We start from the raw sequence: 17252 nt of genomic DNA on the forward strand, positions 1-17252 counted from the left end.
CGTCTCAGAGTTCTGCATCTCCAGTCCCCTCATAAACATGCTCACCTGGATCACACACACCTAGTGAGTCTAAAGACTCAACACACATGTACCATAAATATCAAGTACATATACATAGCATACATAAGTGAAAATATATTGTAATCAACATACCTTTCATGCACTTAAAAAGCGTAAATGCAGGCGTGTCATATGAAATCATTACATGTCAAAACAGCTCATCATTATCATCAATCATCGGTCATCATCAACATCATTTCCTTTGGTGAATTCAGTTAATTAGTGGTGATTATCGTACATCATTCATCATTTATGATTGATCCATCATACATAGAACCGCGGTACCCAGCGGGTGTCGGACATCAGTGACAGTGCTACCTATCCACTGTGCCTAGGCCTCATCATCATCATTTACATATACGTCTTAAGCATTTACATATACTTCAACAGCCACAACTAATTTACATCCTTCAAATCATCATCATTTTCATCACTTATCAAAATTATGCACATGCGTAAATTTTCTTAAAATCAAGCATGCATCGTATATTTCATAAATTCATAAAAATCGTGATCATGATGCATAAACCTTTAAAACATGATAAAATTTGCTCAGGGAGCTGTCAGGACTAAAATCTCACCGGTCATTTTGCCCCTAGAAACCCAAAATGACCATTTTACCCTTGGACCTCTAAATTTCGACCCGAAGCTTACCGAACTCCTTAAATCATCCCAAAACATTTTTAAAATTATTTTTTAGACGTAAACTCGAGTCCGTTTCAATACTTAATCGAATCATTTTAAAACTTGGACCGGAGTCCCGGTTTTAACCCGAAACGAACCGGTACTTAACACAATTTCTCCCAACTTTTTACCACACCTTATAAACATCTAAAAGGTCCTAAAAACCTCAAAACCCGACCCTTAGACAATCGAACAATAGGCCAGAAAGCTACTGAAATTCCCAGTGTGTGTTAACCCGAAAACCCTAGTTCACTGATCACGCTAGCTACCAACCCTAGGCTTACCGGATCGAACCAGCCCCAAACCAAGCCACCCAGGACTAAGGACAGACCCTATTGGTCCCAAATAAATGAGACTTGCAGCCCCACACAGGCCCAAACACCCGAACACCCGAAGAACACCCAACACACTTAGCTGCGGCCGAGCCTACTCCTCGATCGATTGGCTTCAAGACCAGCTCCAGCCTTGTCCAGCCATATAGGACCATAACTTCGACCCACCAGGGTCTTGTTTATGGCTAGGGATGGGTCTTACACAACCGAATCGGTCTCTCTCCCAAACCCTATCAAAACAAGCCACCTAGAGACACACACCTCTCGGCCTTCGACCTACAACAATCAACAGCCGATTCTAACCCCAAAACAACATCTTGTCACCGTGCTCAGTCCCTTAACAACCTAACACTGTAGCCCCTTGCACAACAATACAAAAAAAAACGTGAGCAAACAACAACAATGCAATAATTCACAATTAAACCTTCACCGAGGAACACACATGCATGGATCGAAAGTTTTACATGCTTTAACACAAACTTTACGCATAATTTTAGCGTGAATGATGCACAAAGGAAGAACATTCATGCCTTGAAGATATGATGCTCGAACACTAGGAGAACCGCGCGAAGGGAAGGCACTAGAGGAAATTTTCTTGAAATAACAAGCTTGGCCGATGAGTTGCAGCAATGGAGCTGCTGAATTCTCACGTGTGGCTGCTGAAGGAGAGGGGTGTCGGCTGATAGCTTTAGGTTTAGGCTTAGGGTAGGCTTAAGACATGTTTAAATAGAAAACACTACACAAATGGGCCCTTAATTAATTTTAAAAAGTTTAAAATGAGTCTTGAGAGCTTAAAAATAGGCTCATCAATCCCAAACACACTCCCAAAAAATATTTCGTTTAGGTAAATTTTTGAAATTATTGTCCGAGACCTCAAAAAGTCCCCCGATTCGATAAAATTTACGTATCGGATAAAAATAAAATCATGCGGGTAAAAATACCCAATAAAGCCTATTTTTGAAAAAAATACACTTAAAACACTCCATATAGATTAATAAAAATTAAACATATACTTAAAATAATTTTTCTGATAATTCTCCGGTCTCCGTTCCTCGATCGAGCGCGAAATGCATCTAAAAACCCTAATGCATGAACTTTTAAAATATCATGAAATAAATCCCTATCATGCAACAATTATGCATTAAATGCACAAAAATAAATAAACACACCATTTAATTAAAACCCTAGATTGCATGCATTCAGGTTACGTAAATTTAATTTCCTGGACCTTACATTTTCACTAAAAGACTTTGATTAAACACAGAAGCTGTAATAACCATTTCAGTTTGGATTTAAATACTGTCAAACTGAAACTTTTAGTTTCTTACAAATTATCAGTATACAGCTGATTTAGTTTTCGTAGCACAACTGATATTAAGAAGATCAAATATTTTTTTATGTAATGTGATAGGATCGAATACTTGGTTAAAAGAGTGTTTAGAAGGGAGGTTGAATAAACACTCACAACTTTTCTAAACTTTTCGAAAGTTGAGTTCAATTTAGTGATAAACTGATACTCGGAATCTTGTCAGTCAATATCAATCAGTAAACAATAAAGTGCGGAATAAAACTGACTGATAGATAGAATAAAAACTAAAATAAGAACACAAAATTTTACGGATGTTTGGAGATTTCAAATACTCCTACATCACCCCTTTTATCACAAGGATATGATATTCACTAAAAGACTTTAATCGATACAAAATTTTGTACAGACTCACTTCAGTTTGGACTTAACACTGCCAAAACTGAAACTCTTAGTTTACAAAATGCTTCACAATATACAACTGAATTTAGCACAACTGATCTCTTACAAGATCGAGTTTTACAATGATAATAATGTGCTAGAAAGCTCGAAAGTGTAGCATTATTGCTACGAATATATGCGATAAGCGTGAGCTTTTATTTCAGCAGAGTAACAGCGTATTTTTCAGAGAATAGACGAGTTTAGATGTTCAGAACTTTGATGTGTTGCTTTCTCTCAGCTACTCTTCTCTGCTATTTATAGGCTTCTCTTCAACGGTAACATTTAATAGAATTTGAATCTTTGTATCCGTTGGTTTGCCATGTCAACATTCTTCTGACATTCGTACACTGCAGCTGAATTGCGGCGTTCCCACTATCTGTTGCAGTCTGCTTTTTTACTATTTTCGGTTGATCGTCTTTTTCTTGATGTGTACAGCTGAAGGATCAGCTGATAGGCAATAGTCGATAAGTTTACAATTGTTTGTAGCAACTGATCAGTTTCCAACTGATCAGTCAGTTGTCTTCGAAAGTTCAGTTCAGCTTGTTTTAGTTGCCTTAGAAAATCTGCGCGTTATTCTTCAGTTACAGGAAACTATCAGTTAGAGTATATGTTAAGTTACTCTCGAATCAGTTATGAACATTAATCATTTAGTTTTTCAAACAACCGAAATTTAGTTTCCAACATAATGTGCTAGTAATCTTAGCTCAAATGATAGCCTGAAAGCTATGAATATATCTTTGAAGTATGAGCTTCAGTGTATAAACATCGCAACTGATCATGTATAACTGAATTTATCAAGTGTTCTCAAAATCTATGTTAACGTCGAAAATCAATCTTCTTCATACTGAATTCTTTGGCTAATTATAGGCTTCCATCTCAACGGTAACAATGAATGCATTAAATGATTCATATCTGTTTGAACTGTTCTATCTGAATGTGTCAACGTTATTCTAACAATAGTACGATGTTGTAGTCTGATATGCGGCGCTTCTACTGTTAGTTACAGTCTGTTGTGTACGATTTTTCGGTTATTGGCTGAGCTAGCTGATGACGTGTCAAACTGATATCAGTTGTTCGATTTATGACTTATCCGTTGATCTGTCTTAATGCGTCCTGTTCATTTCCAACTGATAGATCAGTTGACTTTACTGTTCAGTTATCTTTATTCAGTTCGATTTCATCCGATTTTATTTATTAATCTTCAGTTCGGATGACTTCAGTTTGAATTATTTCAGTTCGAGTAGGTTCAGTTATATAATCTTAATTCAGTTGGCTTCAGTTCAGCTAATCAGTTCTTCAAATTTGTCAGACTCCGAAATCTTTAATTCTAACAAAGTATATGAATAAAAATTCTTTAAATTATAATATTATGTCATAATACAAGAACCAAAAAGTAACATAATTTTTTTGTTCAACTAGCTTGTCCAATTTTGTTTTGGTCCACTACATTTTTACATTTTGGTTTCGATACTCTAGCTCATAATTTTTGATTATGTTGATCCAATTTCTAGGGGTGTGCAATTGGTCTATTTGGTTACCGACTGAGCCAAATTACATCAAACTTATTTAATCGATTTTATTTTTGAAAAACCAAACCTACTTAATTATCCACAGAAACCAAATATATCGAACCGATTTTAGAATCAGTTTTATCAGTAATCAAAATCACCAAAATTGTAATTAAAAAATTGGTTAATTATATCTAGTTCCCTTGAAGTTTGTCATAATAACAAAAAAAAAAAAAAAACTCAACTATATAAATATTAAATATATCTCCCAAAAATAACAAATAAATATGATAACTTTCATGTTTGTATTTTTCTTATATTTAACCCCCTGAAAATGTAAGATAAGTACATGCCTAAAGGTGTAAAATATAAGATAAATATAAATTTTTGGGGTATTTGTAATTTTAGAAATTCATGGATTTATTTGTTGCTTTTCACAAATTTAACATTAATTATATTTGATTTTTTTTAAAAAAATATATAAGGGAAGATATATGTAATTATACCTTAAAAATTAAGGATTTTGACATTTAAAAAATCTTGATTTTAGATCACAGTGGCTTACATATGATACATTGGTTTGAAATATGAAAATGAGCTTGCATCTTATTTTAATTATTATGGCCATACTAATTTAAATTAAAGAGTTTAGGCAAAAACTTATGCAAGACGGTCTCACATGTCGTATTTTGTGAGACAAATCTCTTATTTAGGTCATCCATGAAAAAATATTATTTTTTCTGCTAAGAGTATTACTTTTTATTATGAATATCGGTAGGATTGACCCGTCTAACAGATAAAGATTCGTGAGACCGTCTCACAAGAGACATACTCCAAGATTTATGATAAATAAGTTGATTTTGTTTAACTGAATTTTCAATAAAACCAAATTATCAAATTTTGCACAAATAATTAAACAATTTTTAATACCACATTAATGTTTTTTATATTTCTTCTGTAATTTATTATATCTCATCAATATTTTGACGAAATGTAAATGAACAATAAAAATAAAAAATTATTGATTATGTTTTTTAAAAAATAATTAATGAATCAAAAGATTTAAAACCACCGTTGAACTCAAAAAATTATTTTTTCTCCGAACAACTTATGTAACAAGTTGTGTCATATCCCGTAAATCCGATCAAATCCAGAATGTGACGATGGTGGAAGTTGGGGTGGTGCTGAGTGGGACGCTGGTCTACTACCACTGCGCTTACCGGAATTCCAGCATCGTCTCCCCCTATTTGCAGATGTCTTCATCGTACTCCTCTGTTCGCTGGCCATCCTCTTTCGCCATATGAACGTCGCCGTACTCCGTGTCGCCGCCACCGGCCACGACAAGCGCCTCTTTTTCAAGGTGTCCCCTATTTTTGGCGTTGCAGTTTCATTTTCACTTCAACCTGCTTGAAACTTAGAAGCTACTTGTTTTCCGAGTGCCTATGAATGAGGTATCGATTATTATATAATTGAGTGGTGGTTTGGAGAATCTGACATTTATTTTGGCCACAGGTGGTATGCTGTCTGTATGTGCTATCAGTGATCGGTCGAGCTGTCTCAGGTGTCACGTTTGCATATATAGGTAATCATCTTGTTACATCTTCTTGCTTCATGCAAAATTCTCGACGCCTCTTGTTTCTTTTGCCTACTCAGTGTAACTTTTTGGAGTATGAAGATTTTAGCGGTTGTTTGGGCCAAAATAGTTAATCATCGAAACCCAATTTAATTACAAGTCCAATTAAATTATATAAGCTCATCACAAGTAGCAGATCAATTTCTATCGATTCAAAATGATCACAAAGCGCTGAAAAAGAATCGTGAGAGGAAAGATAGTTCGTGGAATGAAAAGCGGAAGAACATGGATCATGGGGAAGTGGAGAAAAAACGCACGGTTGCTAGGAAGAAAAAAGGCATCGGCTACAGAGAAGGAAATAGAACAGACATCGCAAAAACTCCAGGCAATTCTCTACAAAATTCTCATAGATTTAGTCAAGCTTTTTCATGTTTTTTCAGTCATATTTTAACATCCACATACATGTTCTAACACTATTTTGTTATATTTTTCATTTTTTTTGTAATTTTCTACTGATTTGTTAATATACAATCATGTTAAGAGATTATTTCATCAAGTTCTATTTTCTTTTCTTTCGTTTTGACGGTGTATTTGTTTAAGAGACTATAACGAACGGTTAAATTTATTGTCCATAATCGTCGTGATTCTTAAAAGTTAGATTTTCATTATTTTTACACAAATCGGTGCATTTTTGCGCACGCCCGCAAATCAGCTATATTCCCTGGTATACTTTAAAATTCTCTGTCGTGCAGGATTGTGCTTATTTTGTCTGTACAAGGTTGAGAATTCACAAACCAGCAACATAGGTCAGCCGATATTTTCTGGGAGGAGAGATGACAGAAATTCTTTGCAGGATAACAACTAATGATCTACAGACCGCCAGTTCTGTAAAACTGGTATATTCTTCTTTTTAGTTTCCTGGACAGATTGTAGGGCAAAACCCGCATTTTCCATTATTACCTGAAACACTGTCCAGTGTCCACATATGTAGTGTTCCAAATAAATGTACAGATGATGCTCCGCCCATCGACAAATTGAACTTTCATTGCTCATGCTCTCACAACCTAATTTAGGATTGCATTTCTATAATGGTGTTTATGTTCATGTATTGCTTTTAATATCTTGTTCCAAAACACAACCAATTTTATCTAATGAATATGTGAACGACTGCACGAGAAAACCTACATCTATCTATTATATTAAGCCAGCGCCTTATGGAAATGCGTGAAAATCAATTTCAATTGTGTCCCAACGTGTCAAACGACTATTTTACTCCTGAGCAATGCAAAATTTACGATTCAACCCATCACGACGTAAAATCCCTCCTCCACATGATAGATATTTATCATTTTACTCTTCATGAAAGAAAAAGAAGTGTACATGCACACAACACATGCATAAACAAAAAACTGTGAAAACATGCAACGCGTGCATAAAGATGCTAGTATACACATATACAAGTACGTATACCAGGCTAATTAGCTAGATTTGGAGTTGATTTTACAGGCTACATGACACTTCTCTAGTAATTGCTCAAAATCGTGTTCATCACAAGGAATCCTTAATCCCCCTTCCTGCTCGTATCCAAATTCTTCTGCTGACATTTCCGTCAACATCCTGAAATTGGACACAGACAGGAATCTCATCGGGACAAGGAATCTGCGTTGCTCCGAACCGACGTATACCGACACCAATCCTTTAGGAATCTTATTTTTGTGCTTTCCACCTCTGCCATTGTTCGAGAGTAGTTGATGATCACCAATTAAAAAGTGCTTCTCCTGGTACTGCATCAAAGAAGTTATGGTTTTGTTGCGCTTGGCCCATTTTCAATCAGATGGCACACCAAGTTCTTTATTATCCTTGAATTCATGACAAAACCAGAACCAGATTGATCCAAACCCATCAATTTGTTAATACATTTGGTAGCCAAACAAGTATAACTTGTCGACTGTATCGATTGCTGCCACTGATTGTTAATTTTCTATTCGAAGTTATTTTTATATTTCATACCTCATAGCAAATGGCTGGTCATCGTCGTGCATATTTGTCTACCAGCACTTTTGCTTCAGCAGGCGCGAAGAATCGTGCCTGTACATACATTTGATTTATAATTAAAGAGTCGATTGAAGAATTAGGTTGTAAAATGGGACATTTTTTGTGGTCACCTGTATGAACATCCTTTCTGCATCACCTGTGCTCCCATTCTGTTTTAACACTATGCCCTACAGAAATCAAGATTCAAAAGTCATGCAAAGCCTGTTACTTTAAAAATAACTTTATTTTGTTGCTCAAATCAACCTTGGCTAAGTAACCCCTGAAATCATCAGGGTGGTTAGTAATGAGCTGATCATAAACAGACACCGCATCACTGATGTGACCCCAATCTGCGTAGGCTTTCCCGAGAAGCAAGTCCACCTGAGAATTAGAAATACAGAACACTTGACTTAATTCACCACACCTATATGCTAAATCTAATGCTTTATCTGAACATAAATCGCATCAACATCTTTTTCCAAATTGGTAAGTTGCCACCTCAAAGGAATAAAGTATGCATTGCGACATTTTTTATGAACTGTACCAGCTGTATATGCCAAAAATTGAATATTTAAAAGCTGGACAACTCACTTGAATGGGATCCACACCAGAACTTGTCCCAGTTGTGCTGCGGACAGTCATATCATTATTATCACTGGACTTTTCTTTATCAAGCTGTCCATGAGTTGCCAGGAGGACTTGAACAGCCTACAAATGAACCACATACACTGGCGATAAATGATAAGCAATCGCATTGCTATACTAACCCAAAAGATTCAATATCAAAACCGGGCTATACATAACTTTTTGCTTGAGTTGTATCTATGAAATTTGAAATATCTAAGATTAAATTTCAGCACTCATGCTAATGAACCACCCTCCAATCTATGAAATTTGAAATATCTAAGATTAAATTTCAGCACTCATGCTGATGAACCACCCTCCATTGAGAGATAAAGCATGGTATTTTTTAACAACCTGATCAGGTTTCTTGGCAGCAAGCAATGCATTTGTAAGACCGCGAAGGACTTCAAAATCAGAACTCTTTGATGTCTGCAGGAAAGTAAAGGACAGGTATTCAGCAATGGAGTCATATCACCGTAACTACCAGTTCTCCTGAACCCTCAGGAAAACATGTGAAGGACTATTTTTTTTTGCTTGTTTGTGCATGAGACAAGTGGTGACAAGGATATAGATACATGAAGGTCAACCTCATGCAGTAATTGCTTAGAAGTTGGAAAACAATTGTCTATTTTATTAGGCTGATTTTAAGTTGCGAGGCAAATCAAGTATGGGAAACACTAGTGCCCCTTTTTAATATATATTGAACTACGAGTCCAAGTTACATCAGGGACAGTGTTTTCACATATCGTATGCCCACAAGTCTGATATATCTAACCATGTAGGCACTTCTGTATGCTTTAGCGCTTCCTTCATAGTCTTGGATCGCATATTTGACTTCACCAAGCAAACGGAAAACATCAGGATCATTTTTTTTTTTCTGCATATCGAAGTAGGTCAATTAACAGAAGGCCCAGCATCAGATATTTATAATCTGCAGATGTTTGTAATGGTATCAAAATTAATAGCAATGTATAGCAAACCTCACTCAATTTTTCAAGCAATGTTGCAGCTCTTTTATAGTCTCTCATTTCCGCCAAGGTCACTGCAGCTCCCTGTATGTATGCTTGAATCAATTTGAAAGGGTTTAACATGGTCAACATCAAGCTTAAACCATAAATTAGAGCTTTTTCCTGGTGCAGTTTAGGTCTTGACATCTCTTTCTTCATTTATTTAAACTAATATGTTTAAAAAGCTACCATAAGAATTGTCTGAGTTGGTTCACCGCACCACTCAAGTAGTGCGTCGTAACATGACCATCAAAAGAGACTGGAATCGTGGCCCAGGTGCAGAATTTATGAGCATAAAAGGCTTGCAAAAAACCAGGCAGGCATCGATCGGTAAGACTCTCAACATACCATAGTTATGACCACTTCTACACTTTGTCCAAAACAATCTTATTATAGAGTCGAGCAGCACAAATGCTTCCCCGGAGTTTTCAAATAGCTAACACCTAAATATCGTATAGGACCAAGCTATGGGAAATCTACATGCATATCCCATTGGCAATTCAATTACACTAGAGAAAGTAAGTGTCTAAACTGCACACTTGATCACCAAGGAACCATCAAATGTGAACCAGTACAGGGATGACTTCACCAGAATCAGCGCTTAGACAATCTCAGTAATGCACGGGTAACAAAGAATTATATCGGAAGAAACAAGAATATGACCTGCACATTTCCACATTTTTTTCCTTGAACAAAACAGTTTACTAATTATGTAATAACTGATTTCAATTTTCGTCAATGACAATCAAAGCTGTTACAGCATAATATCAATATATAAAATATAATCTCACATGACATTACTACTCACTTCAAGCGCCGTTGAATCCTCAGGGGATACAGCAAGTGCCTGTTCAAATTTCTTCAGCCTCTCCTGCACAACATCAGAATACCTTATCGTTAAAAACTCTAGGACTGACAGAGACGGAAAGGGGAAAAAATAGTTGAAGGGTCTTCTAAACAGTAAAATTGACACAGATAAAGCAAGAAACAGAATAATTAAATAAAGTGAAAACTATACAGGCCTGGAAAAGATATAGATACACCAAGAAACGTTGCATAGATTTGACTTGACTGAATACAGCATGCACAAGAAAAATTTAAACAGTGTGTGCTTTAAGAGCTATTAGGATTTTACATGAGTTAGCAATTACAAAGGAAGCCGTACATATAAATGAAACATTAAAATTATAATCTTAGAACATTGCTAATAAATACAAGAATTTCATGCTAACCTCCAAATTTGCTCTCTCTTCTTTCGAAATTTCTTCATCAGCTATGTCAGCCTCCTTTGTAATGCTGCAATGCAATTTCAATTTGTACATCAGAAAGTTGCAGACAGTAGAACTTTCACATTAAAAGTCTAAATATGCTGACAATTAAAAGAGTTCAAGCTTTGCCAAATGTATGGATATAGATTTTCAATTATTAGTTCGATTCGAAGCTTTTGATCTAGTGTAGATTATGGGAATACATAGAGATGTAAACGAACCAAGCCAGACCAAATAGTTTTAGGCTGGAGCTCGAGCTTGGCTCATTTAAGATATATATATGCTCGAGCTCGACTCGTTAAACGAGCTTGTTAAAGATAGAATCGAGCTTAATTCGAGTATACAATAATAGAATGTATATCTATAAACTAACTAAGACAAAAAAATTTAAATTCATTCATAAATAAGCAAAACGAAAAACCTAAATAAAGTTTTTTTAAGTACTAAAACCGAACCGAGAAATCAATGCCAAAATATAAATTTTTTTATTTAGTTTGGTTTTTGAGGTTATATCTAAATAATGAACATTCCATATCTAATTTTTATTTCCGTATTTTTCTTCAAGAAAATTTTAAAAATAATGAATAAATTGTTTCAATTTGTTTTTAGCACTTTTAACTATTTTTATTGGATAATTTTAATGTTAATTACCAAAATAACCATTCATCGTATATGATTCTAATTTTTTTTGTATATTTTAAATTTAAATTGAATTGCCATTTCATCATAAATAAAAATATAAGTACGATCCTAGTAGTTAAGTTTTAATACATTAACAAGTTTCATTTAGATAATGTCATTTAACTAAAAGTCTAAAATATCATTCATCATATATAGTCATATTATAAGTACGATCCTAGAATTTAGATTTTAGTTTTTTATTATCAATATAAATTCATGATACTCTATTTAAAATATTATATTCTAAAATATCTTAGTTGAAGCAAATTTATCAATTTCAATTAATTTACTGTAAATGGTTCACAAATCGTACTAAAATTTGGTTTTAAAATTTATTTCATATTTGATTAATGATAAGCCTAATTTTATTGCTTTAAACTTATAAAGTCGTATTATTATTCTATGAATTCTACTGATTATATATAATTCTTTAATTAAATTTTCTAGATACGCCAATGGCAATACCATTTTAAGATTTGGACCATACTTTATTTATTTATTATGCTAGTTTTTGAAAGAATGTTTCGGTATGGTATATACAATTTTATTCAAATTTGCAATCGTCTTAGTCTTGCAAGTTCATATTATTTTATAAATGAATTAGTATGTATATTTTGTTTAGTTTTATTTATTGATTATCCTAGTTTTTTAAATAATATTTTAGTACAATAATTTGTAAATTTACTCAATGTGCATATTGCGTAGTAATGTAAATTTTTTGGGAGAAAAAAGAATAAGTTGATTTATTTATGTTATGTATCTTATTTATTGTGTTTTCAAGAGTATTTAGTATGATGATCAGCAAATTAAATTCAAGAATGCAATTGTGGCTAAATGATGTAAATTCATCTTTCTTTGAACAAGGTCTTGTGTTCAAATATTCAAATTCTTCCAAATGCATTACTTCTAATATTTTTATTTATCAACTCAACAAATGATTGAAACTCGAGCTCGTGAGCATATTCATGAATATGTAGACGATCCAAGCTCAAACCAGATAAACGAGCTGAACTCGAGCTTGAGCTCTAAAATCCTTCAGGGCTGGCCGTCCTAGAATTCCATTATACGTTGACGAGTTATCCACCACGGTGAATGCTATCATTTTTGTTATCCGCCGAGGATCAGTCCCCAAGGATAAGCGAAGAACAATTTGACCCAAAGGCGGGATGGCGTGTCCTTCAAACCCATACAGCGGGGTGGATACCGGCTCAAACTCAAATCCTTCCATCTTCATTTGATCCAACGTGCTCTTGAACAAGACGTTCACGGAGCTTCCATTATCAATAAATATCCTCGTCACATCATAATTGACAATGGTGGTCGTCACCACCAAGGCATCGTTATGTGGAGTCACAACGCATCGGAGGTCTTCCGGCCCAAAGCTGATGACGGGGTCTTGTGGTAAGTCTGAACCCTTAGATATCTCAAAGTTCTCCGACCATTTCCCATGTGCCTTCCAAGCTCACCCATAGTCACCATCAGTAGCACCCCCCGAGATCATATGAATCATTCTTTTCGTAGGGTGGTTATCCTCATCCATTCTCCTCCTCGGTTCGACGGGCTCCTGAGGAACATCTTGACCTCGACCTTCCCCTCTCTGCTCCCCGAACCTCTGATTTATCCATGGAGGGCCTTGACCACGCCTAGGGGACGGGCGAGATTCGCGAACAGTAAACGAGCCAAGCTCGCGAGCCCCATAAACGAGCCGACAAGCTCGTGAGCCGAATATCCTTATGCTCGAGCTCGTCTCGCGAACAGGCTCGTGAGCTGAATATCCTTATGCTCGAGCTCGGCTCGATAGATCAATTAACGATCTTGAACGAGCTTTTCACCGAGCACTCCAAATAGTTCGTGAGCGGTTTGGTTCGTTTACATCTCTAAGAATACAGCCGGAAGTAAGGGCAATTGGTTCAAAAGCCCTCAAAATCCCCGTCTTGTTAGGCATTTGTATAGAACAGGCAATCATTCCTCTGATTGCAACACCCGGTCCAAAGCATGATTTCAAATATTCTTGAAAATTCTGAGACAACAAAATTTCAGGAGTTTATCCCTCCTGCACGTGCCAACGACATTAGCCTATGAAATACATACCTTCCAGAAGGAAGAAAGTCTCCAAGTGCAAATACCAACCCAAACACAAGGACAGCAACTCCAACGCCAATCTACCATAAAGCATTGAATCTGCAATCACTCATCAACCCGGAAGCATAAGCAAGTACTGCTAATCATGATATTACCTTAGTTCCCAGTCCCACCGAGTCTGTGCTACTAGTAGTCTGAGTGGGAGCATCATAATCAATTGCCCCATATTGCTTCTCCTCCTCTGCCTTTTTCTGCGCAAGTGCCGACCTTACCAGGCGACAGGAGTTTATAGTCATCGTAATAACATAACCAAATCCAAGTTGCATCTTTTCAAGTGTCTGTAAAGCTAGAACGAAAAATTACTTTCTAACTTGTTCTAGGCGTTGTTGGAACTCCAGATCCTCGGGAGAAGTGTACTTAATTTTGCCACCAGCTGAAGAATTTAAACCCGGAGCTTCTGCAAAAAATATCATAAAAAGCTAATTTCTTTAAACAGTATAGAAAGCAGGAACAACGTTACTGCGAACTTACGGTAAGGTGATGCGGTGGAAGATTGCTGAGATGAAGATGATTTCCTTTCCCTGCAAAACAAAAACATTAGCATAATAAATATGTTAAATGAAAAGACAAAAGACATGACAATTGGTGCTGAACTTTTTGTCGGTCTTTCTGGAGTTGGACCCAAAGCCGCGATTTGGGGTGGAGGAGTCGGCGCATTTGATACAGAGCCGCCACCGGGGATGGGTGGGTTGAGTTGCTTTGGTACGGTAGAGATAGGGAAGGGGGAGGGGAAGGGGAGTCGCCATTGCTATTCTTTTCGGTTTCCTCAGCCACGCTTCGAGTGGGGACTAATCTTAAGTTTATCTTTGGGATAATTCTATTTTCGTCTTAAAATTTTTAGTGTACCAATTATATTCTTCATATTTTCTATTTTGACTCAATTACTATAGATTTATTTTAACAGCACATCATGCTTCCATAAAACAAAAGAATCTAATACTTTTTCAACCAAAATGTATTTGGATCGTGTCCACCGTATTTTACAGATTGCTCTTTACAGCCTAACCACATAGTCGCAACTTATGGTTATTGACTTCAGCAAAACCTAACACAATCTTATTTTGTTTCTATCAAGGTGTATAGTAATGGATTTATTTCGAAAATAACAAATGAGAGGGATAAAAGCTTATAAATTTTTTATTTAGATATACTAAATATGACTACAATAGTCATTTCCTGTAGTAAGAGATAACTGGTTAGCTATTTATGGTAGTTAGAAATACAATACAGATAAAATGAAAATATTACAATGATTTATTTGAAAGAAAAATTGAGAGGATTGCCGATGCCCCCAACTTCCTTGAAGCCCTACTCGGATTTCAAATTGGACTTCAGATTTGTAGATAATTTTTGAATTAATGCTTGCTAGTTGGTGCATTGTCTCGTATAGGTGGTTTGGTGGTCCAATCTTCAACTAGTTGATGGTCTACTATTTCATTAATTAGTGGACCTGTTTTTTTGTGGTGGTGATTCACACATCACCTTCTTCTTGTATTTTTGTCGAAGAATCTTGTTAGGATCGGTTTGATGGGTCAAAATGTTTAGAAGGAGGGAGGTTGAATAAACACTTTAAGATTTTTTGGCTCTTTTAAAAATATGAATCAGTTTGGTGATAAACTGAATTCAATAATCTTGTTGTCGATATCAGTCAGTTAACTAGTTTGAAATGCGGAAATAAACTAACTGATAGATTGAATACTCAAAGAATAAATGAACTGCTGAACACAAAGATTTTTATGAATGTTCAGAGACTTCAAACGCTCATACATCACCACTTCTATCACAATGATAGGTTTTCACTAAAAGACTTTGATTGATTACAGAAACTGTAATAACCCACTTCAGTTTAGACTTAAACACTGCCAAACTGAAACTCTTAGTTTCTTACAACTTATCGATACACAAAATGATTTTCTTTCGTAGCACAATTGATCTCAAAAGATCGAATATTTCAATGTAAAGTGCTAGTGATTTTGTTCAAATGATAGCCTGAATGCTATGAATATATCTATGAAGTGTGAGCTTTTTGTAAATATCGTAACTGATCTTGCATAACTGATCTTTCACGTGTTCTCTGTTTCAAGAATTCCCAATTCAAAAAATCAAATCAGCTTGCCACTGAACTTTTAAACAATTTATAGGCTTTGCTTCCAACGGTAACATTTAATGCATTAATTAATACATCTGTTGATTCGTCCTTTCTGAGTGTGTCAACATTCTTCTGACAATAGTACGATGTTGCAGTCTGATGTGCAACGCTCCTTCTGTTAGTTGCAGTCTGCTTAGTAAGATTTGTCGGTTTAAAGCTGGTTTAACTGATGACGTGTCAAACTGACTATTCGACTGATCAGTTGAACTGACTTAAGGCTTCCAGTTCAGTTCCAACTGATAGTTTAGTTGTCTTATCATATTCAATTAGCTTTGTTCAATTTGATTGCACCCGATCATTTAACTCATTAATCTTCAGTTTAGATAGCTTCAGTTCGAATTACTTCAGTTGTATGGTTTCAGTTTAGCTGATCAGTTCTGCAAACTAAGATACTTTATTTGCCAAACTCTAAAACCTTTAATTCTAACAATTTCCTCCTTTTAGGTGGTTGACAAAACTTAGATTTTGAGAACTGGTATTGTAACGTCCGAAAAATCAGTCCATGTAAACCGCATGCATGCAAAATTATTTTAATTGTTTAATTATTTTATTTAATTGATTTTAAATGCTAGCATGATATTTATTATATGATTAAATGTATGATTGCATGATTAAATGATTATATGACATGATTACATGAAATTAAGGATTTTACCCGAATATTCGATAATAAGTAGGGAAAAGGAGACCCAAGACGAACAAGACAAGAATATGTATTTTTCTTTAAATAATGGCAAGGCTTCCTAATATGATCAAAAATGATTTAATTTTCTAAAAATGTTAGAGTTCGAATTATTTTACGAGTCGAGCTCGATTTTTCCCGGGAAGCCGGTTTTGAGCAAACAAGGAGTTTTAAAAGATAAAAAATATTATTTTATGGAAATTAATTTTATAAAATTTTATGTTTTAATTAATTAAGTGTTATTGGGCTCAATTTAATGATTTAAAGAAGGCCCAATTACCTTAAGTTTATAATCTCAAACCTATGCCTAATTACATGTTAATTAAAATACATAAATTATGGGTGTCAAAATGAGACACGACCGACCCATTAACACGACACGGTTCAATCCAAAAAAAATCAGGTTTGGGTTTGAGATTTTCGTGTTCGGGTCAGATCGGGTTGGACCCGATAGCTGACCCGAAAAAAAAATATCGGGTTGGGTTGGGTTAACCCGAAAATTTTAATTTTCTTTAAAAACTATAATTAATAAATATGGCCTACATTTTTATATATTGTATGTTTGAAAAAATATTTAATGTATATTTATATCATAAATTTTCATAATTTAATGTATATTTTGAAATTTTTTTATTTTTTAGACAATTATTTATTTGATTTAGTAAATATACTTTATTTTTCTACGATTAGACTTTCAAATTTAAATTATATATGAGAGAGATTTGTTATTATGTGTTTAAATTAAAATATTATTATTATTA

General features: G+C 35.0%; 1 protein-coding gene and 1 pseudogene across 4 annotated transcripts; one reads left to right on the plus strand and one right to left on the minus strand.

Annotated features, from left to right (window-relative positions):
- The first annotated feature begins 5392 nt into the window (after positions 1–5392).
- On the plus strand, positions 5393–7166 carry LOC140976707 (reticulon-like protein B22; annotated as a pseudogene).
- Positions 7167–7304: 138 nt separating this feature from the next.
- On the minus strand, positions 7305–14479 carry LOC140976705 (uncharacterized). 4 transcript variants are annotated; one of them, XM_073440968.1, is made up of 15 exons: positions 14255–14479; positions 14132–14181; positions 13964–14057; positions 13756–13867; positions 13610–13680; positions 10802–10865; positions 10378–10440; positions 9543–9614; positions 9338–9439; positions 8917–8991; positions 8530–8646; positions 8203–8319; positions 8070–8126; positions 7915–7992; positions 7305–7632 (listed from the first exon to the last, which is right to left on the minus strand). In XM_073440968.1, exons 1-14 carry the CDS (start codon positions 14404–14406, stop codon positions 7933–7935), a joined length of 1206 nt encoding a protein of 401 aa, XP_073297069.1. In that variant the 5' UTR covers positions 14407–14479; the 3' UTR covers positions 7305–7632; positions 7915–7932. The 4 variants fall into 4 exon arrangements, with proteins under 4 accessions (XP_073297069.1, XP_073297068.1, XP_073297067.1 ...); XM_073440967.1 differs by having other exon boundaries at positions 7305–7688; XM_073440966.1 differs by having other exon boundaries at positions 7305–7763.
- Positions 14480–17252: the final 2773 nt, after the last annotated feature.

Source organism: Primulina huaijiensis, chromosome 5 (assembly GCF_012295235.1).
Source record: "Primulina huaijiensis isolate GDHJ02 chromosome 5, ASM1229523v2, whole genome shotgun sequence".
Taxonomy (NCBI): Eukaryota; Viridiplantae; Streptophyta; class Magnoliopsida; order Lamiales; family Gesneriaceae; genus Primulina; species Primulina huaijiensis.